Source organism: Rhincodon typus, chromosome 7 (genome assembly GCF_021869965.1).
Source record: "Rhincodon typus isolate 14 chromosome 7, sRhiTyp1.1, whole genome shotgun sequence".
Taxonomy (NCBI): domain Eukaryota; kingdom Metazoa; phylum Chordata; class Chondrichthyes; order Orectolobiformes; family Rhincodontidae; genus Rhincodon; species Rhincodon typus.
Window position 1 is genome coordinate 44,546,240 of NC_063338.1, and position 22,442 is coordinate 44,568,681.

A 22,442-nucleotide genomic window follows, 5' to 3' on the forward strand; every position below is an offset into this window, starting at 1 on the left:
TGTATCCTTTAGGCATAGATATTGAAGAGTGGGCGTAGTGAAAAATTGTTCACCAAGTGTTCCTTTCATGGTCAGATATGAGGAAACCATGGGAACGAATACATGCTGACTTTGAAAAAGAAGAGAACAAGCAAAATAGGGTGGAGTCAGCACAGCTTTGTCAACGGGAGGTCATGCATGACAATTCAGTTCGAACTCTTTGAGGAGGTAGCAAGGAAGTTAAACAAAGGTGAGCTAATGGATGTGATCTATTTGGATTTCCAGAAAGTTTTTGACAAGGTACCAAATGAGGCTGCTAAATAAGAAAAGAGCCCATGGTGTTAGGGGAAAGGCACTGGCTTGGATACAGGATTTACTGAAAGTGGCAGCAGACAGTAAGAACAAAGGGGTCCTTTTCAGGATGGCAGCCGGTGACTAGTGGAGTTCCGACGAGGTCCATGTTGGGACCACAACTATGGAAAGTGGGCAAAGAAGTGGCAGATGGAACCCAATGTGGGAAAGAGAGAGAGTTTATACATTTTGGTAGGAAAAATAGAGATGTCGATTATTTTTAAATAGGGCAAGTCTTTGGAAATCTGAAGCACAATGGAGCTGGAAATCCTTGTTCAGCATTCTCAAGGTTAACGTGCAGGTTCAGTTGGCAGTTAGGAAGCCAAATGCAATGTTAACATTCATTATGAGAGGGCTAGAACACAAGAGCAGGGATGTATTGCTGTCACTTTGGTCAGACTGTGTTTCGATTATTGAGAGTAGTTTTGGGCCACGTATGTAAGGAAGATTTGCTGATCATAGAGGGGTCCAGAGGAGTTTACAAGAATGACCCTGGGGTCCAGGGGCTTGTTGTTTGAGGAGGGTTTGAAGACGCTGGGTCTGCACTTGGAGTTTAGAAGGACAAGGAGGGATCTAATTGAAACTTGCAGAATACTGACAGGCCTGGATAGAGTGGACGCAGAGAAGACATTTCCATTTGTAGGAGAGACTAGGACCTGAGGGCACAACCTCAGACTGAAGGGGCAACCCTTTGGAACCGAGATGAGGAGGAATTTCTTAAGCCAGAGCGTGGTGTATCGGTGGAACTCACTGCTGCAGAAGGCTGTGGAGGCCAAGTCATGGAGCGTATTTGAGAGATAGATAGGTTCTTGATTAGGTCGGGAACCAAAGGTTACACAGTTCATTGAGTACATTTAAGACTGAGATAGATAATCACCTTGATAATCAAGAACCTAAGGGTTATAGGGAGAAAGCAGGAGAATGGGGTTGAGGAATTTATCAGCCATGATTGAATGGCAGAGCAGACTCAATGGGCCGAATGGCCTAATTTCTGCTCCCATATCTTATGGTCTTATGGGGAAGCAGGAGAATGGGGTTGAGAAACACATCAGATATGACTGAACAGAGTCAATGGGCCAAAAGGCCAAATCCTGCCCCTATATCCTACAGTCTTATGGTAAGCTGATAGCTGCCATTGGCTGATTAGGTAGAAGGGCTTTTTCACCAGTGTTGTGTTGCTACTCTCAAAAGGACAAAAATTAATCCCACTATTTGACAAGCAATAGAATACAAAGCAAGGAGGCAAAGCTACATTTATATAGAATCTTGGTTGGAGCATATGAAACGTACAATTCTCATGTTTATACCTGAAAGAATAGTTAGGAGATAGCATAAAAGATTGGAGGATATTACCACAAATGGGAGCATGAGACAAGGTCATAACAAGAGTAATAAACAAATAGCTCTTGAGAATAGTAAGAGAGTACCCACGTGAAATTGTTGATGTAGATACATTTAAAGGGATGGACTAATGCATTCAGACAGAGAAGGGAACATGGAGACATGGACAATGCTCTAAAAGCTGTGGGGCCACGCAGCAATACCCAAGTCCCTATGCAGGATATACACAAATCATCCTCTTAAAAAGGTTACTGCACACGCATGGCATTGCAAAAACATTTAAAGAGTCCACACAGTTAAACAAATTTCCATGCAATCTGTAAAGGAGAGGGTCTATACTATCTGGGATCCAGGTGAGAAGAGGTAATTAGTGTGGACAGGAGGAGACAAGTGTGGAACATAGACATTGGCAGACTAGGTAGAATGAAGGACCCATTCCTAAGTAGTAAATTGTATAAATCTCACGTCACTATTCTGAGAATGTGATTGTGAATCATGGGCACAGAAAGCTAGGAATCTATTTATATAAATATTTGATGACATGTAAACATAATTGCAGCAGGAATTCAAAGAACTCTCCAATCTTTTCAAATAAAGATGTCAGAACCAATGGTAGTCTTGTTTGTGACTATACGGAGGGAGTAGTTAATCCTTAGATCAGTGTGCAAAATCTTTTATATAAAAATTTACTCTGTCATTTAATATGTATTTGTAATCATGTATTTAATACTTGTTTTTAATAATACTCACAAATGGAAGACAAAGTATACATTCATTTTCAGAACTTTGCTTTTCCTAACCTTCAAAAGTTTCAAACTTTTTTTTAATGCAACTAAAAAGAGAGAGCTAAATATAAAGAACAATCTTCAATAATTCCTATTATTCTTTAGGAAATGGTTATGGATCTTAGATTGTTTCTTAATCATGTGGATTCATGTAAAGAGTAAAAGTGTGAACCTGACACACAAATGATAAACTGAATTGCTTTCCGTTTATTATTAAACGGATGCAAAGTTAGTATGAGCAAAACATTACTGCAAATGCTTTCCAACATTTGTGTTATTTCTCCAAAGAAAAGCAACATAAAAGGAAGCTTTGTTCTCTGACACCCATTCAGGCTCCCAGTAGAAATAAATTCAGAGAAAGGATGATGTAGAGGTGCCAGTATTGGCCATCTGTTAATCCGATTGTAAAAATCTAATGGCTAGAAATCAGTGCGTTAAGGAACACTGCCATCTGGTGATCAAAACACATTGTTGGAGAAACCATTAATTTTATACATTAAAGGCCTTTTGCAAGAAATCCATTGCTGATTTTTATCAAGACAGTTAAGTAAGCAACTATCTGCATTGTAATGTCGAATGACATTAAAAAGAAAACTGGCAGTGCTGAAATCCACAAAGGGTTTTATTCCACCTGTTTTCAGCATTTTTCTTTCGTGTGGGATTGGTGAATTTTGTGGTTTTTTACAACAATTGATTGATTTACGGTCACCATCACTAATACTAACATTATATTCCAGACTTTATTAATTGATAATTGATTTGTGAGTAAAGTGATGGAAAGTGTCATCAACAGTGCTATCAAGTAGCACCTTGTCAAAAATAACCTGCTCAGTGATGCCCAATTTAGGTTCTACCAGGGCCACTCAGCTCCTGACCTCATTACAGCCTTGGTTCAAACAAACATCGACAGAAGAGCTGAATTCCAGAGGTGAGGTGAGAGAGTGACAGCCCTTGATATCAAGGCTGCATTCAACCGAGTGTGGCATCAAGAAGCCCTAGCAAAACTGGAATCAATAGGTATCAACAAGCAAACTCTCTGGTGGTTGGAGTCATACCTGACACATAGGAAGATGGTAGTGGTTGTTGGAGGTCAGTCATCTCAGTTCCAGGACATCTCTGCAGGAGTTCCTCAGTGTAGTGTCCTCGGCCCAACCATCTTCAGCTGCTTCAAAGACCTTCCCTCCAACGTAAGGTCAGAAGTGGGGATGTTCGCCGATGACTGTGCAACGTTCAAAAACATTCACGACTCCTCAGATATTGAAGCAGTCAGTGTTCAAATGCAACAAGATCTACCCATTTTCCAGGCTTGGGCTGACAAACAGCAAGTAACATTTATGCCACACAAATGCCAGGCTATGGCCATCACCAACAAGAGACAATCTAACCACCACCCCTTGACATTCAATGGTGTTAGTGAAATGCTGAATTCCCCACAATCAACGTCCTTGATGTTATCACTGACCAGAAACTCAGTGGGACTTACCACATAAACACAGTGGCTACAACGGGAAATTAGAGGCTAGGAATACTGCGGCGAGTAACTCACTCCTGATTCCCCAAACCCTGTCCATCATCTACAAAGGCACAAGTCAGGAGTGTGATGGAATACTCCCCACTCCAACAACACTCAAGCAACTCAACCATTCAGGACAAAGCAGTCCACTTAATTGGCACTGCATCTACAATCATCCACTCCTTCCACCACTGATGCTCAGGAACAGCAACATTTATTAGCTACAAGATGGACTACAGAAATTCACCAAAGATCCTTTGACAGCACCTTCTAAACCCATGAGCACTTCCATCCAGAAGGACAAGGGTGACTGATACCTAGGAACACCACCACTTGCAAGCTCCCCTCCAAGCCAGTCACCATCCTGGCTTGGAAATATATTGTCATTCCTTCACTGTCACTGGGTCGAAATTCTGGATTCCCCTCGCTAATGGCATTGTGGGTCAACTCACAGCAGGTGGACTGCAGTGATTCAAGAACGTAGTTCACCACCACCTTCTCAGGGGCAATTAAGGACAGGCAATAAATGCTGACCAGCCAGCGACACCCACATCCCAGGAATGAATTAAAAAAATGGAATTCAAATTCTATCAACTGCCATACTGGGATTTGATCCCATGCGCCAACAGCAGTAGGCTGCACCTCTGAATTACCAGTCTAGTAACATTATCACTACAACACCCCCTGTCTTCATTATCCAGCATTTCAAATCAAATTCTCAGGCTCAAAAGGCCATCACAAAGATTGTGCGTATGTAACGCATCGACTATAGTTCAATTAAATATTGAAGTACAAAATTACAAACTTCCCTTTTCCTAGTAACATTCAAAAAATGTTTGCTGCGCGTGACAAGAGTTAGATGACTAAAAATCAGTTTTGAGCATTCTATTTCTGTAGGACTATTTGATGCATCTGTGTTCCAGCCTCTGCTACTGACTAAAAGTAGGAAAAAAGGGCCCAGCAGTGGCAAAAGATATTCACATGAGCTTCTGCAGCATGCAACGAATACTTAGAATCCATAGACACCCTACTGCGTGGAAGCAGGCCATTAAACCCATTCAGTCCACACCGACCCTCTGAAGAGTATCCCACCCACCTACCCTATCCCTGTAACCCTGAATTACCCATGGCTAATCCACAGCCTGCACATCCCTGGACACCATGGGCAATTTAGCATGGCTAATCGACCTAACCTGCACATTTTAGTTGCTGAAAAAAGTGACAAGTCCTGCAAAATATGTGCGATTTCCCACTTTAAATAAACAATATAGCTCTTAGAAGTTACAGTTTTCAGCCCAAACTGCTTCTGAATGACTACGTGCAAACTAAGAGCGTAGGGAAAGGAGGCACACAACTACAATAATTGATCGCAACAAGAGAAGAAGAGGTACACAAGTTGAACAGTAGTAATGCATATGTAATCGGCAAGGCCAAAGCTTGACTGCATTCCCCCCATCTTCATCAGGCCTGCACTCTTCCAGCGCAGCGCTGTACTTTAATAAGTCATTAACAGTCTGCATGAGATGGTTGCAAAATACTAAAGATGATTTTAATGAATTTCATTACCATAAAATTGTATTATACCAGCAAAATCCACATGCCTAGAAATACAGACTTCCGATTTAAACAAAATATACTTCAATCATTTTGCACAAATTAATTAGCGTTTATGCTCCTGACTGAATTTGCAAGAACTACTTCAGGGAGCAGTTTTGCTTCATTTAAATTAGATGATGGCTTGTAGGTCCATATTTTGCATAAGTGAAGTATACAGAGTTTTGTACAAATGCAGTTGTTACAAAGTCACTCTTAATTGCTTTTTCTTGGGCTAGTGGCTGAGCAGAGTTAGGATCAAAACAATGTTGCCAGCCCACAACGGGAGACTGTGAACACTTGAACCACCATAGCATATGGTATGGCTGGCAAAGCAAGGGTTTACAGCAACATGAAATATGGGCCAGCATAATTTCTTTTGCTGGAATGCACTGCTATTGATGACAAGATATATTTGCATGAAGTAGGCAACTTAATTTTCAGTATAATTTTATTGCACATTAGCCTGAAAATTGCCAATATTAGCAGATGAGAATGAATAGATCAGAACTAAATCTGGTGACTTGACATTCCTTGATCTACTATTTTAACACAGACAAAAACTTGTTTTAAGAAAACTTCCTTATAACATGAGATTCAAACACAGACAACCCAACGATTATGAGCAGGGATTTTTATTCCCTTGGCATCAGGTCATTACAAGCATAAAGGGAAATTAAGATTGAACAAGGAAAACACAGTATTTACATGGAATTAAATTTGTGTTTAACATGTCGTTGAGGAAATCCTTGGTCTTATTATTATCCCCATGACCCCCTTTTCTCCAGACAGGATCAGTTTGCCTGCTCCAGCTGTCCTGCCCAGGGCCTGTCTCCCACTCCTCCTGCCCAGGGTCCTCCCTCACCAATACCATCTGCTGCTCTGCACAACAGCTTGAGCTGCCACCATCACCATTGCCACAAAGAACTGCAGATACCGGAGATCTGAAACCAAAACAGAAATTGCTGGAGAAACTCCAGCAGCATCCAAGGAGAGAAATCAGAATTAATGTTGAGTCCAGTGACTCTCCAGACTGCTAGCAGAAGGAAAAAAAGTGGTATTTATGAACTTGGGGAGGTAGTGGATAGTTGGAGATACAGTGGAGAGACACAGAGATAACAAGGACATTTTTCGATAGCAGGCCAAGACCGAACAAATCTGCATACATGGAAATGAGCCCAAGTTTCCAATTGCCGGTCACTTCAATACACTACCTCACTCTTTAGTTAACATCTCTATCTCAGGCTTGCTACAGTGCAAGCTCAAAGTACAGCAACTCATCTTCTGCTTAAGGACCCTGCAGCCTCTAGGATTCTATATCAAGTTCAATAACTTTAGAGCCCAATTGCAACCTTCCATGTTTTTTTGCCCAACCCACACCTGGTCTTGAAATCAAACAGTAGAGGCAGTAGCTATGAGGGTTCACTGCTGAGTCAGACAGCTGTGTAGATTGCTTTGAGCACTTCTGTCATCTCCAATTCGAGATCCTCAAACACTTCCGCCAACTCCAATTGGAAAGTCCTCACTTTCCACCCCACCAGCCTCCGCATCCAGCGAATCACCCTCAAACAATCCCGCCGATTCCCATTATACCCCGCCACCTGGAACAGCGTCCACTCCCAGGGGTGAGTGCGCGTGAGGGCGTCATGAACCCAAGAGCCTGGTTGAGGCCATCCTCACACGTACTGAACTTGGCTATCAGCCTCCGCTCAGTGACGCTGCCTCGTTGCGTATCCCGAAGTCTGCCTTGGAGGACGTTTACCCGAAAATCCAAGACTGAATGTCCTTGACCATTGAAGTGTTCCCCCACTGGGAGGGCGCATCTGTGTCTGGCGATTATTGCACAGTGTTCATTTAACAGTTGTCATTGTGTCTGCATGGTTTCGCCAGTGTACCACACCTGCAGTGTATGAGATAGACAACGTTGGCAGAGTCACATGAGTATCTGACATGCACGTGGTGGGTGGTGCTCCCATGTGGACAATCTGACATGTCTTGCAGAGGTTGCCATGACAGGGTTGTATAGTGTTGTGGTTGATGTTGTCCTGAAGGCGGTGTAGCTTGCTATGAACAATGGTCTGTTTAAGGTTTGGCGGTTGTTTGAAGGCGAGATGCTCATCATTGATAATGTGTTTGAAGGCTGCAAAGAACGTAGTATCTCTGCTCCCAGGAAGTATTGGACAACAAAAGGGCACCCTATCAGACATACCCCATGTCTGTCTTCTGAGGTCATTGCGGTTTTTCGCTTTGGCACACTGGAACTGGCAATCGATGAGTTACGCATCGCATCCTGTTCCTATGAGGGTATCCATCTCGTTCCTCCTCATCCGAACAGATCCTGTATATGCGTAGGGCCTGTCTGTAGGGGATGGCTGTTTTAATATGTTTAGGGTGGAAACTAGAAAAATGCAGCATCGTGAGGTTATCCATAGGCTTGTGATAGAGTGATGTACAGAGGTGTCCGTCCCTGATGGAGATCTGTGTCCAAGAATGAGACTGATTCTGAACAGTAATCCATGGTAAGTACGATGGTGGGATGAAATTTGTTGATATTGCTGTGTGTTGTTTCAGTGATTCCTCGCCATGAGTCCAATGGAAGAAAATGACTTCAATGTATCTGATGTACAGGATTGGTTGGAGGTTCTGTACATTAAAGAACTCTTGTTCGATCCTGTGCATGAAAATGTTGGCATATTGGGGAGCAAATCTGGGCCTAATGGCTGTTCCATGTGTCTGGATGAAGAACTGGTTGTCGAAGGTGAAGATGTTGTGGTCAAGGATGAAGCGGATGAGTTGTAGGTTGGTGTCTGGAAATTGGCAGTTGGTGGTATTGAGTACTGAGGCTGTTGTGGCAATTCCGTTGTTGTGGGGGATACTGATGTAGAGTTCCGAAACGTCCATTGTGTTGAGGAATGTTCCTGGTTCGACTGGTCCATGGGTGCTGAGTTTCTGTAAGAAACCCGTAGTGTCGCTACAGAAGACGGGGCATTCCTTGTACAATGGGTTTTAAAGGTGCCCTTGACGTAGCCAGAGAGGTTCTCATACAGGGTCCTGACACAATGGATGTCCAGTGTGTTGGCTTTGTGTATCTTTGGAAGGCAGAAGTCCCCTACATGGGAAGAGAGTGCGTAAGGTACTCTGAAAGACTGGATCAAAAGTCTTGACCAGTCTGTTCAGTTGATGGGTGTGTTCTTTGGTTGGACACGCACACATACACACACATGAATCTATGGGGTGAATTTGTATTTGTAGATACATTTGATTTTGTTCAAAAAGCACACAATTTATAGTCAGTAAGTCAATAAGTCAATATGGCATTTTATAAATTCCTACTTCAGAAATAAAACCAGTCTGACTCCAAACCAAAGCACAAAGCACAAACAGATTCGAAACAAGGCCTCACAACTAACATGCATTGCCTGTCCTAAAATGTCACCTTTTCTTTACACTGATAAAACTCTTAGTTCTAGATAACAGTGTGGAGCTGGGGGAGCACAGCAGGCCAGGCAGCAGAGGAGCAGGAAAGCTGATGTTTTGGGTCGGGACCCTGGACAGTGACTTGAAAGGAATTTGGGGATTTACATAGACATATCAATTAAAACCTTCTAACTGATTAAAGATTTAACAGCATCTTAGGTTTATTACAGTGAATCTTTGGTCTTTTACCTATAAATTTTGTGTCTGATACTACTTCTCTCATTAACAGCTGAAGGAGGACTGAGGCTCCAAACGCTTGTGTTTTCAAATAAATCTGTTGGACTATAACCTGGTGTCATGTGATTTCTTACCTTATTCTGGATTACAACAGGGACCACAACTACAAGTAAAAAAGTACTACATTGGCTATGAAGTGCTTTGGGATATCTGGTCACTACAAGAGGCTCAATTTAAATGCAAGCTTTTCTTCCCCAAAACCCAGAAGAATAGAATACAAATGGTAGAGGCCATGTTTCCATGAGATGATACAAAATCCTGGTTAAACCACACTTGGAGGAGTAACTGACAGCAATCTAGGCACCAAACCTTGGTAAGGATAATTTGGCCTTGGAGTGAATACAGCACATGTTTATTAGATTGATATTTGGACTCCTAGGATTATACTTTTGTGGAAGAGATAGCACAAACCATTCTCCAGAATTTAAAATATTATAAAAGGTGATTGATTTTTGTCACCGTACTTCGGTACATGTGACAATCACTTTCAAAGTATTGAGGGGAAAATGATAGAGTTGATTGGAAGAAAATATTTCAGCTTGGAGAGTTGAGGACTATAGTTTTAAAAACTTTCAGGAGTGAAACTTAGATGCACATCTTCAAGCAGAGGATGATCGAACTTTGGAACTTATTTCCACAATAGCAATCACAAAATTTCAGAGATTGATCAACTTCTGCTAAAATTGGGTTGCAAATAGGCCGTAACTTAAATGAATGGCAGCACAGATTCAAGAGTAGATGGTTTACTCCTGTTCCTATGGTTTTTCTCACATCCTGATTTAACATTGTCCTTCTTGATACTTCCTGGCTCAGGCACTGATGACAATGATCATCTAATCCAATTCCTGGATCTGTTCACACATGTTCTATCAAGCTTGCTGCACTATCTGGCTGACAAGTGCTGGCTGTGTTGAAACCTAAAGAAAATTTAAGAACAATGGAATTGGCTTGCTCTTAGTTATCACCTCACAAAAGGTGTTGAGGAAAGAAAATGGCTGAGGTGGTAGGGGCAAAAAATCTATAGGGAAGCAAGCATGGGCTTAGCACTTGTAGTTTTGAAGTAAATCAGTGTTTTTCACAATTGCTTCTTGCTGACTTTTATCTTTTTGTCAATTCAAATATACAAAAAGGTGCTAATGCTTGCATTTTTGAACAAATATGAAGTACAAATGTTTGAATTATTTATAGCATACAAAATACAAACTTCACTAACAATAAATAATTAGAAAAAATCCTTACTTCTGTTTTACCAGTTTCTCTAATTCTGGGAGCTGTTCCTTCAAAGCAGGAATCATCCGTGAGTCATCTGACACAGACACATAGAACTCCTACAAAATCAGACATTTCATGTTATACAGTTATATAGCACATGTCTAACCTATGACTGTGTCTAGTAATGTTCAGTAAGCACTGGATAGTGAAGAGATATCTTATTTCACTCTGTGGAGAGTAGGCACCTTTTGAATTATAGCAACGTCATTGTCCAAAGTCTGATAGCAATGAGATGTATTAAAATGCAAAGCCAGTAAACATCATGCCCATGAACATTAAATCAATCCTACCTTCCAGCATATTGAATTATACTTAAGATTATGGTAATTTTATATAGTGTCTTTTACATAATTTATTGGAAGGCGATTGCATTTTCTGCTAAATAGTGTAAAGTTAGTTCTCAAAAATGTTAATTTTAGTAATTTTAATAATTAACAATTAACGGTAGGGCCCTGGGTAATTATTGAACAAAGAGAACTGGGGGTTCAGGTACATAATGCTTTGAAATTTGCGTCACCGGTAGACAGAATGGTTACGTGTTTAGCATGCTTCCCTTCATTGCTCAGACCTATGACTATAGGAGTTGGTGAGGCCTCTTCTGGAGTACTGAGAGGAGTTCTGGTCACCCTGTAATAGGAAGGATATTATTAAACTGGAGAGGGTTCAGAAAAGATTAACTGCGATGTTGCCGGGAATGGAGGGCTTGAGTTATAAAAATAGACTGGAAAGACTGACTTATTTCATTGGAGCATAGAAAGGTTGACGGTGACCTTATAAAAGGTTTATGGAATCATGAGGCACACAGATAAAGGTGAATGACAAGGGTCTTTTCCCTAAGGTGGAGGAGTTCAAAACTACGGAGCGTATTTTTAAGATGAAAGGAGAAAGATTTAAAAAAGGACATGCAGGGCAACTTTTCTTTTTACAGAGTGGTTCGTGTGTGGAAAGAACTGTCAGAGAAAGTGGTGGATGCAAGTACAGTTAGAATGTTTAAAATTCATTTAGATCAGTTCACGAATAGGGAAGGTTTGGAAGGATAAGGGCCAAGTGCAGGCAAATGGGACATGGTCGGCATGGTCTGGTTGGACCAACGGGTCTGTTTCCATGCTGTATGGCTCTAAGACAATGTCTCTAATGAAAAAAAGAGGTTCATTTTTCTATGTCTTTTCCCTTTTCAAAGTAAAGCATAAAAAGATGTGCTCTATCAATAAGCACTGTAGTCCTTTAAAGTGAGAATTAGTTATAATGCTTAAATTTTAGCAAGAAGGAAACACAAAATAACATACCATCAATTTTATTTTTGTTCAAGTCATTATATACACTATTACAGGAGTGAAGTAAGCCACACGAGAGCATAAACTCTCATCAAATCATGTGCTTGAGAAATGATAAAACCTTATCACACAGAACATTGACATGAGCTTTAAAGTGGCGCCTGTTACTGACTTGATTTATGCTGTAGACTTTATATTTTTATAACCAATAATTTTGTCTGCATCCTTGCTTTAAAAGAAAAATAAACATTACAGCTCAATGATAGAATAAGGTTTATTCTATAGCTGACACATGTGCACCATCTAGTGTTTAACTGGTTAGTTTTTCTTAACATTTTAATTTCTTTGGAATATTTTCAAAATGTAATGACTAATCAGATTTTTCATAGCTCAATCCACCATCTTTTTGACCTCCCCTTTCACTAAAACACACATGCAAGCACATGCACACTCGCACACCCCACACATACACAGGATTAACATGCAAAACAAATGCAATCAAACAAATATTGCAGTTTCAACATGTTATTAGTTTATCTTGCATGTATCAAGGATAATCCATTACAGGATTGTTGGTTTCAAAAGAAGAATTCCAAGTTTATAGTTTAAAGATAAGGAAAAAGGCAGAAAAGAAAGCACTCTGGTCAGCTGTTGGGAGCATTCAAGTTCTCTGATAAAGACTAATAGTAGAAAGATTATTTTTTAAAATGTCTACTTTGAGGTTCTCTGGGTTTTCTTTTTAAAGAACTTCAACTGCATCCTTTCATGAATATCTCAAAGGCAATTCAGAACAAGTCTTTAGTCATTTAAAGATAAGCTAAACAACATAGGTTTCCATAAACATGAGTTGAACTAATTATTGTGGTAAAATACAAAACGAAGACAGAAACTGTGAACCATAGGGATTGAAGTCGAAGCACCTGCCATTACATTCTTGCTGTCATTAGGTACTTGCTGTACAGCTATAATAGCATAGCAACTACGATGAATAGCTCTTCCATGGCAGCAGGCATGACCTATTCATAATAAAATGCTGGATTTAATGTCCAACATGGGACTGGATTTTCAGATTCTGTTGGTGCAACAAACAGAAGGCAGCAAAGACATGACGATCCCCACGGGTGCCCCAGCTCCATCCTGGTCCTGAGTCACTTCTGTGAAAGCAGCATAGAGGGGGAGTGGCAGGGCTATCCCGCTACACATATAGGTTGCTACGATGAATCGTTGAGAGTCTATTGAGAACTAATTATAGGAAGCCAATTGGGGTGTATTTTCCAAGTTAGCTGCCAGGTCCACTTGAGAACTAGTTAGTTTTCATGGAAGTAGCCACTCGGTAACTGGCCTAATATTGCCTCCCTTCCACACCCCGCCAAATCCAATAGCGTCACCGAATCGTCACAGCACAGAAGGAAGCCAGTCTATCACGTAGTACAGGCTCTTAGCATTCTAACTTAGTGTGAAACCCCTCCCTTTTTCCATGCACATTGAATGATTATTTCAGGTGAAATAATGTCCTCTTGAATGCCTTGTGAACGAAGCTCCACTATCACTCAAGGCAATGCATTTCAGACCCCAATCATTCGCTGTTTGAAAAAGATATTGCTCACCTTGCATTTCCTTCCTTTGCAAAGCACTTAAACTGTGCCCTCAGTTTCTCAACCCATTTGAGAGTGGGAACAGCTCCTCCCAATTCATTGCTCATACAACAATGCCCTGGCTACAAGGTCCTACCTTTCTTAAAATTTAAATTTTGACAAAAATAATGGGTACTTCCATTATGAAACACCTTTCCCTATGCTCTACGGGGCAGTCTATCACTCCTTTCAAGCTGGAAGTTCTCTAATTGGCTCTCTAGCTTTAACAGCCCAGCGCCCATGCCAACTGGACAGTAAGGCTAGTTCTGGAAGTGCTATGAAGGCTGGAGTTGGTGACTAGTCCCTCAAAGATAGATAGGTTCTTGATTAGCGAGGGGATCAAAGATTATGGGGAAAAGCAATAGAATGGGGTTCAGAAATATGTCAGCCATATTGAACAGTGGAGCAGACCCAAAGGGCTGAATGGCCTAATTCTGCTCCTACAATCTTATGGTATCATTCACCATCCTTCCACCTCCTGCTCCAACAACCCTCAGGAGCAGGGAAAGGCTTGGGAAGCTGTCCCAACATCAGTTTGCTTTTACCACAGCCTATTCCATGCTGCCTATAATATGAAGAGTTAGGGGAATGATTGAATCAGAAGCAGTATGTTAACTATAGCACTGTACTGACTTACATTATATTGGTGACTTAAACCATTATAGCTGGCAGAGCAACTCTAGCACTCTGAACATAGCTACCAGGACGAAGACAAGATTCGCCAGGGTTACTGCTCCTTTTAATACTTCTTGCATTTGAGAGAGAGAAACCACCTAACTCCTCTCCTTCATACATCATACAGGCACATTCATCCAGTAATGTCATATGACATGACATTGGACAAGAACACCGACATTGCAATCAGGTACTCAACTCTTCGTTTGGAAAATTTTCATTATAAAAAACCTTACATTTCTTTCTTTTCTCCCCTGCAAGGGCTACGTAATATTCATGCAGACTGCTGACATGCTGTGTAAATGCAATCATCTCAAATACGAAAGTTGGAATGTGATATTGTTCAAAATATTGAGGAAAGAATAAAAGGAAAAAATGACAATTTATTTAATAGAGCTAAATATTAAATAGAGGGTAATTCACTCAGCTTACAAAGAGAAGGAATACAGTTATGGCAAGGACAATTGGGCAGTTTCTATAATGGGTGCCCAGTTTACAACTCTGGTTTTACACTGTGGCAGTCAGTCGAAATTTACTCAATATCTTCGGTCATTGTAGGACATTGGATCAGAAATGGAGATCAGCAACATACTGACATATGGTTTGTACAACCAACCAAAATACTGGAAACATTATGGAAATTGTTAATTATTGTGCAACTCCTTATAAATAAATTGTACATTTATTCACTGGTCAGAAATTGAATCTGGTATAAATTATATGACTATTGTGCAGATATTTTGATCTTGGATTGCAGTACTTACTTCAAGAAATGCAACAGCACTGTCTTCCTCTTGTAAGAGATCTGCATATACCTTTGCCCAGTGTAGGACAAGGCGGATGACCCTTCTCTTGTTATTGAGGGCATAGTCCAATTTCTCCTGCTCTGTACCTTGCAATGCTTCTGCATGGTAAGTACACATATGTTAAAGAAATTCACATAATATTGAAGCAATGTTTGTAAAACCATCAATTTGGTCCCATTCAGATGTTATTGCATTTAAGATCCATTCATGTGAATAATCACTACCAACTTTGAACAGATTTATTTTGTTTAGAAAAGGCTTAAGAGATAACTTTTGAATACTGAACACTGAAAACAAAAATGCATTTTACTCATGTGACTTTCTTCCCAGGAGGCAGAGCAAAAAAATATAATCATTAGCTTTGTGGCAAGAAAACTAGAATAGATAGAGAATGGATACGCTATGAAAAATAATTACTATGCTGGCTTAGTACCACAGAACCTTAGAATGCCTACAGTGTGGAAGGAAGCCAGTCAGCCCATCAAGTCTGCACCACCCTCCATAAGAGCATCCCATCCAGACCCATGCCCCCAGCATATCCCATAACCCCACATTTACTGTGGCTAATCCACCTATCTTACACATTCCTGAACACAATGGATAATTTCAGTACGGCCAATCCACCTAACCTGCACATCTGAGGGGGGAATCTGGAGCACCCAGAGGAATCCCAAGCAGGCACAGGGAGAATGTGCAAACTCCACAGTCACCCAAGGCTGGAATCAAACCTAATTCCCTGGCGCTGTGAGGCAGTGCTAACCACTGGGTCACTGTGCTGTCCATAATAGTAGGAATTGTATGTTTTTGACTGCAGGTGAAAATGTTGAACTGCAGTTATTAAGTGGCATTTACGTTTAACCTTTCTCTGTGATGTTTCTCCAGGTTTAAGCAGGTCTTCAGTCAGTAGGATAAAATCCTGCTCGCTGGCTTCAATACAAAAAGCAGGTTCTAGAAACCCCAGCTGCTAAACAGTACTAGTATGGAATGGGTTAACACCAGCACTGAAATCTATTTTTGGTGCCGCAATTATGTTGAGAGCTTGCACATAATTGTCAGAATCAAAGGCTCATACAGATATTTTGTGCACAGCACTCACCTGTAATTCTTATTCTTTTCTGAAAATTTAATGTCTCAATCAAGCATCTGAGTAATAACTATGACTGACATTGCCATTTTAAAAAAAAACTTGCAGAGTACTCCATTTTGAACAATTAGCGTTACAATCCATGGGAAGAATACCTGCAAAATTAGAATATATTTTAAGGAACACAAGAAAAGGATATTGAGCCATTAGGGCTGGGTAAAGCTGGCTGTGTGGCATAAAAATGCAGTGCAACAGAACAAAGTCATCAAGGCATGGATCTGTCAAAAAAACTGAAAATAAAAAAACAAACAAAAAAAATAATCAGCATCCTTTTGAAAATTCAAGAAATTATGGAATCTTAGTTTAAAAACTCCCCTATTCTAGAAATTATAATTCATTAAAACATCTCCAAATTACACAGCCATTGAATTATGTTGTAAAACCTCTGTACCTCATTTTTAATGAATTTCTCACACCATGCTCTGAAAATTATCCATTTTATAGTTGTTGCTTTCAGAGTCAAAGTGATTAGCACAGAACTATACAATAGAACTGATTAAATATAATTCATACCATAGAAGTGTGCATCAAGCTTTTGTACTTTCACAAAAATTCAACTTTGTACAGGTCTCAACAGATTGAAAAAGGGCCTCCTAATTTGAAGGAGCTTGGAACGAAATGGACTTGATTCATACAAACAATCTCATCATTTCTCAAAACAAGTTGTGTAACAGAAAATGTGCGCCAGCGCTGGAAGGGTGGGGTTAAAGTATCCCTGAAAGATACTCTGTTGGAAAAATACAACCTGAGGAATATTATCTCTAATTGGCAGAAAAAGAGCAGGAGAACACTTAAAATTGGGCAACACAATTTTCCACTGCATTCCAGATTCCACAATGCAGCGTCACTTGTCTTAGTGGAATACTTTTATGGGAACCTGAAAAAGTAATGCAAATTGAACTCCTATGACCTATATGGGAATCTTAACTTGCATTTACAGAGCACCTTTAATATAGCTAACAAAATCATAAAGAAGAAATTGGATCAGGTTTCATGGCAGCAAGCTGTCTAACAGCAGTTGCAACTGTTAGATTTGCTCTTCAACATTTAACTTGTTAATTTGTCTTGGTAGCTTATTTTTATTTTCAATGGAGATTGGGTGGCTAGGACCTGAATGAGTAGGGCAAGGAACTCTGTGAAACTGGCAGTGCAAGGACTGAGGAGAACATGCAAATTAGAGTGGGTGATGTCAATAATAGTTACAGAAAAGTCAAAAATATTAGATCGAGGGGAATAAAAAATACAGAAATGACTTCATTTAAAGAAAATAAGGTTGGCATTTGTTAAATTTATAACTTGAAATAATGAGACTTCACAGTTGAGATAGTCAACTTTCAATGCCAGAGAAGTTGTTCAATAATAATTAACAATTAACAGATTGTTAACAGAGTACCTACATGGAAATTGTCAACATTTAACTTTCGGTCGCAAGTCAAGTCCTTTCTGGACAATTTGGACAGCAACATTTGCATATTGACATTTAACTGCATATTTCTCTCTCCTTACCCAAACAGTTTCCTAATGTATCCTGATTGTCAACCAGCTCTGTTCACCCATCACTACTGCAATTGCAGGCTTCCAGGTCAGTAAGGTAGCAAGGCGTAGAGCTGGATGAACACAGCAGGCCAGGCAGCAGAGGAGCAGGAAAGCAGGAAGAAGGGTCCAGACCCGAAAGGTCAGCTTTCCTGCTCCTCTGATGCTGCTTGGCCTGCTATGTTCATCCAGCTCTACACCTTGTTATCTCAGACTCCAGCATTGGCTGTTCGTATGTCTCAGTTCAATAAGGTGTTGTCTTTCAAATTTTCATTCTAGTTTTCAGATCCAGGCAAGGCATTACCCCTCCATAACTCTAGAACCTCCTCTTGATATCTAACACCAAGATAATCCTTAACACTACCACGTTAAGCAACCTTTTAGTTATAGAATCAGACGTACAGCATGGAAACAGACCCTTTGGTCCAAATCATCCATGCTAACCAGATTTCCTAAATAGATCTAGTCCCATATTCCTCTAAACCCTTCCTATTCATATAGCCATCCAGATGCCTTTTAAATGTTGTAATTATATCAGCCTCCACCACTTCCTCTGGTAGCTCATTCCGTATATGCACCATCCTCTGCATGAAAATGTTGCCCCTTAGGTCCTTTTTATATCTTTTCCCTCTCACCTTAAACCTATGCCCTCAAGTTTTGTTCTTCTCCATCCTGGGGAAAGAACCTATCTATTTACCCTATCCATGCCCCTTATGATTTTATAAACCTCTATAAAAGGTTACCCCTCAGCCTCCGACACTCCATATCTGCTGAATTATGAGCTGTTCTGTGAATGGCACAGGATAAGATGGGGCAAGAAGTGGACATGCGAGATGGAATAGAGGCAGGACAGGCAGTTAATGCAGTGAGGTTGGTCAGATATGGTGAGAAAACCAGCTAGGCCTCCTAGTGGAAATCCTCCAATAAACTCTTTACAACTCAGACTGAGCCAACATAAGATTCAGCCCTATTTGTCTATTAACTGGGGGGGGAAAATATTCTTGAGAAGAGAGGTGGAGAAGTCTTGTCATTTGTTGGGATCTGAAACAGATTACCCAAAAAAGGTGATGGAAGATGATTCTAGAAATCATTTTAAAGGCAGTTGAACTGGTCTTTGAGGATGAGGAACTTACAGGATTAAGGGGAAAAAAAAACAGGGATGTGGAAGTAAGCACAACATGACTTTCAAATTCTAGTACAGGCACAATGGGCCAAAGAACCTCTTATTACTCATTCTCAACTGACCTGGAGAAGGTGATGTTGAGCTGCATTCTTGAACCACTGCATTCCCTGGGCAGAGGGACACACAATGCTTTTAGAAAGGAGAAATTCCTGGATTTTGATCCAGTGATAGTGAAGGGATACTATCATATTTCCTAGCCAGGATGGAGAAGTGGTGCTCTCATGTATCGGTTGCCCTTGCCCTTTTAAATGAAGAAGCTCTTGGAGCAGCTTTGATGAATTCATCAGGCCCAATGCTAGACTGAACAAAGTTAATAATGAGCAAGTATAATTTCAAAAACTGTTGCTTTGTTTGTGACACTTAATTTGATCCTTGGCTATGAAGGAGCACTAATAAGTAATTATTGGTTGCACCTCAAAGAATCATTGTTTAATCCTAGGAAAAAGCAGAGGTGAATGGGTTGAACAAGCATTGCATTGAAAGCTGCTGGTTATTAAGCTGGGACTGAGTTGGTATATATAGGGTGATTTAAGAACAAATTTAGAAATCATTACAAGGAATTTTTTCTAAAAAAGGGAAATGAATTTAAGAACAATAATGATGTTTAAATATGCTAAAATGTGACGTGAAAGGATTCAGATTTAAAATCACAATCCTCAGTCAGAACTGTCAGCAATAGCTGTGCAAATTAGGAAATAGGTCTCACACAGGACAGAAACTCCATATTCAAACATTGGGACACAAATGTATCCAACTGAGCTGCTCTTGTGCGCCTACTAGTGGCAAGAACAATTGTGCAATGGCAAAAACTGACAACAGATTTGTGCTCACCCTCACCCTTCCTCTCAGTCAGGGACCATGGTGGAGGGACACCTGAAGGAGGAAAAAAAAAGTACCTCAAAAATGTGGCAGAAAGTTTAAAATACACTTTCTATTTCAGATCTCAATAACAATTATATTTTGAAGTTTTTGAAACATGTTTCTTGTTAAACTTATGCTTGAACACAGGGTACAATTGTGTTTTTAACTGATTTTTATTTTTCTGGGGTTCCTTCAATTTGTTAGATTAACACTGAAGTACAGTTCGCTGAATCACTCACTATGCTCCAAGATAGTTATTCTCTGATTTCAATTAAGTGCTCTTGCTTCATGAGATTCCAAACAGAAGGAACTAGAAATTAATGTATTCAGGTCTCTTTTCATAAAGAAAAATTAGCTCTGATGATTAAAAATGGCATGTAGCATGTGCTTGCTCACTGATGCTGGGAAAATGTCACTTGCTGAATTGGTTAGGACATCCAGGGATCATATACTGCACACAGTTGAAACTAGCAATAGGCTAACTCAATTTGCATTGAAAATAAACAAAATTAATACATTACTTTTATAAACAAAAATAGTAATCTCAATGTGAAAAGATACTATCCAATACTTGTAAAGTACACACAATATAGAGGTAAACATTTCAGGATGTAGCATTAGTCTGAGGAGTAGACATCATCCTGCGTCCATTTCCAGCTTGAAGCTACTTCTAACAAGGCTTTCTGCCGTTAAGTTAGATCATAGCTAATCTGCACTTAACTCTATTTTCTCACTTAAAGTGGGATTTAAAGCCACAATATCTGAACTCTGATAGGAAAGCTAACAAACGAGCCAAGCTCAACCGGTCTCCAGATAAAGTCACTGAAAACTGCCATGCCGACAATCTCCTCCATTGACGGTAGAAAGGGAATATTCACCAATAAAGCCGAAACTAGTGCTTTCAGTACAGAGTCACAGATGATAAGGACATGATTTAATGCTAAAAGGTGAATTTGCATTTAAACAGCACCTCATCATTAGCTCAATGCTTCACATGCACTGAAGTCCTACAGTTAGACCTTTCAGGAATCTGCATAAAGTATTCTGCACACCGTTTCACCCACTGTGGGTCCAATGTTCACTTACCCATGATTTTCAGGAACTAAAAAAAAAAAAGAAAACTTGCTAGCAACGTCAAAAAAATGAAATGGTGCCTATGGAAAACTAAGAAACAAAAGCAATAATAACAGGAAACAGCATTTCTGTTATTGGGAAGTATGACTGCACATGCATCATCTTGCATATGAGCTCACATTATTCTAACAATTTATGGTGAAGTTTGACAAATTTTATTTTTATTTTATCACACTTTCTCCAGTAGAGCATCATATTAAAAACATTGCTTTTATTGAATTTTATCTTCTACTGTGCTCAAAAGTTTAAATGGTCTGAATCTATCCAATTGACTCCCATTACAAAATTCTTCATTTGTGAATTTGTCCTTTGCAAGGCCTTCCAGGTGCATAACCCCAGTAAATGGTTGGATTGTACTGTATAATAAATTACTTTGAAATATAGTGATACTTCTAAGTAAACGCAGCAGTCATTTTGTACACGTTGTTCATAAGAACATCAATAAGCCCAACAGTTAACTGTCTTTCGGTGTTCTTATTTTACAAAAGGTATCCTGGGCCTGTTCTCATTCTTTAATATTCCACACATAGCACGACAGGTAAATTGGTCATTGATCTAATATAGGATAAAGTATTGTGAAATGCTGTGCAAATCTACATTATCCACAATTTCTTAGGTGGAGCTTGAATTCTCAATCCTCTGTCTCAGAAGCAATTGTGCTACTAACAAAGCCAAGCTAATTCTGATGCACAGACTGCACATAGTGCTTAATTTAATTACATAGAAAACATCAATTCATACAAAATAATCCATTATCTAGCGAACATAACTATAATATTAAAAGAAAATAATTTGAGAATTCAGATTGGAAGAAAATAAATCATGAGACAATAATTTTCATGGTTTTTCAAAATACAAAAGGTAATTTTGATACAATTAGCTATATTTAATTTTAAAAATGCATTCCAGAAATTATAATACTAAGAAAATCAAAGATCTGAACCATTTTCCCCACATTAAGGCAATATTGAAAAGCAGCAAGTTACAACCTATTAAATTAATGTCTTTGGTGTTTTAAAAATCAAACCTGTCATTCCATTAGCAGGCAAATCAGGGCGTATAGTTTCCAGAAAGTGCTCTAATATCTTTTCAGGAGTTCCTGCCATCACTATGTATCTAAAGGGATGAGAGAATGACTTGATTAATCACAGAAAATGCAGTTTAAATTGCTGTGGACTTCCTAATTAAGCTGTTGTTAAAAAGGACTAAACAGATTATCAAGATAATTAAAGAAAGGAATCATTAAAATCAAGATGTTGACTTAGACAGTAATTAGCAGAATTTAATTTGTTCGTACAGTATAAAACATGTTACTGCTATAAATGACTTAAAAAGTAGAAGCTAATGCAAAATAATGATTAGAAGATTCTGGACTAGGGAAATCGAGCAAGATGTCAAACTCGACACAGTCGTTCAGATTTTAAATCACTTCTGGTGTATTGAAATTTTCCTATTATATTTACTGACTAGCCCATTCACAGGCCATAATCTTTATTTTCAATTGTGTAGTAATTTCTTTGGAGTGTCAAATTAAGTAAATAATCCATTTTTATTCTACCTGTACTTCATCTATTCCCCCTCTTATTCCATGATGGTGAAACTAAAACAGTTATGAATTGAAGTGATCACTCAGACCTCTGCAGCCACACT

At 39.5% G+C, this 22,442-nt stretch overlaps 1 protein-coding gene across 3 annotated transcripts in view; it reads right to left on the reverse strand.

Annotated features, from left to right (window-relative positions):
- rapgef4a (Rap guanine nucleotide exchange factor 4a) overlaps positions 1-22,442 on the reverse strand; it is a 112,286-nt gene that overhangs the window by 67,460 nt on the left and 22,384 nt on the right. For 2 of the 3 annotated variants that reach the window (XM_048599411.1, XM_048599409.1), the window contains exons 9-13: positions 21,820-21,908; positions 19,629-19,670; positions 16,221-16,311; positions 14,896-15,046; positions 10,516-10,604 (exon numbers count right to left, since the gene is read on the reverse strand). In XM_048599411.1, coding sequence (XP_048455368.1) covers positions 10,516-10,604; positions 14,896-15,046; positions 16,221-16,311; positions 19,629-19,670; positions 21,820-21,908 — 462 coding nt within the window. The remainder of the gene's footprint in view (positions 1-10,515; positions 10,605-14,895; positions 15,047-16,220; positions 16,312-19,628; positions 19,671-21,819; positions 21,909-22,442) is intronic. The other variant, XM_048599410.1, reaches the window with a different exon arrangement.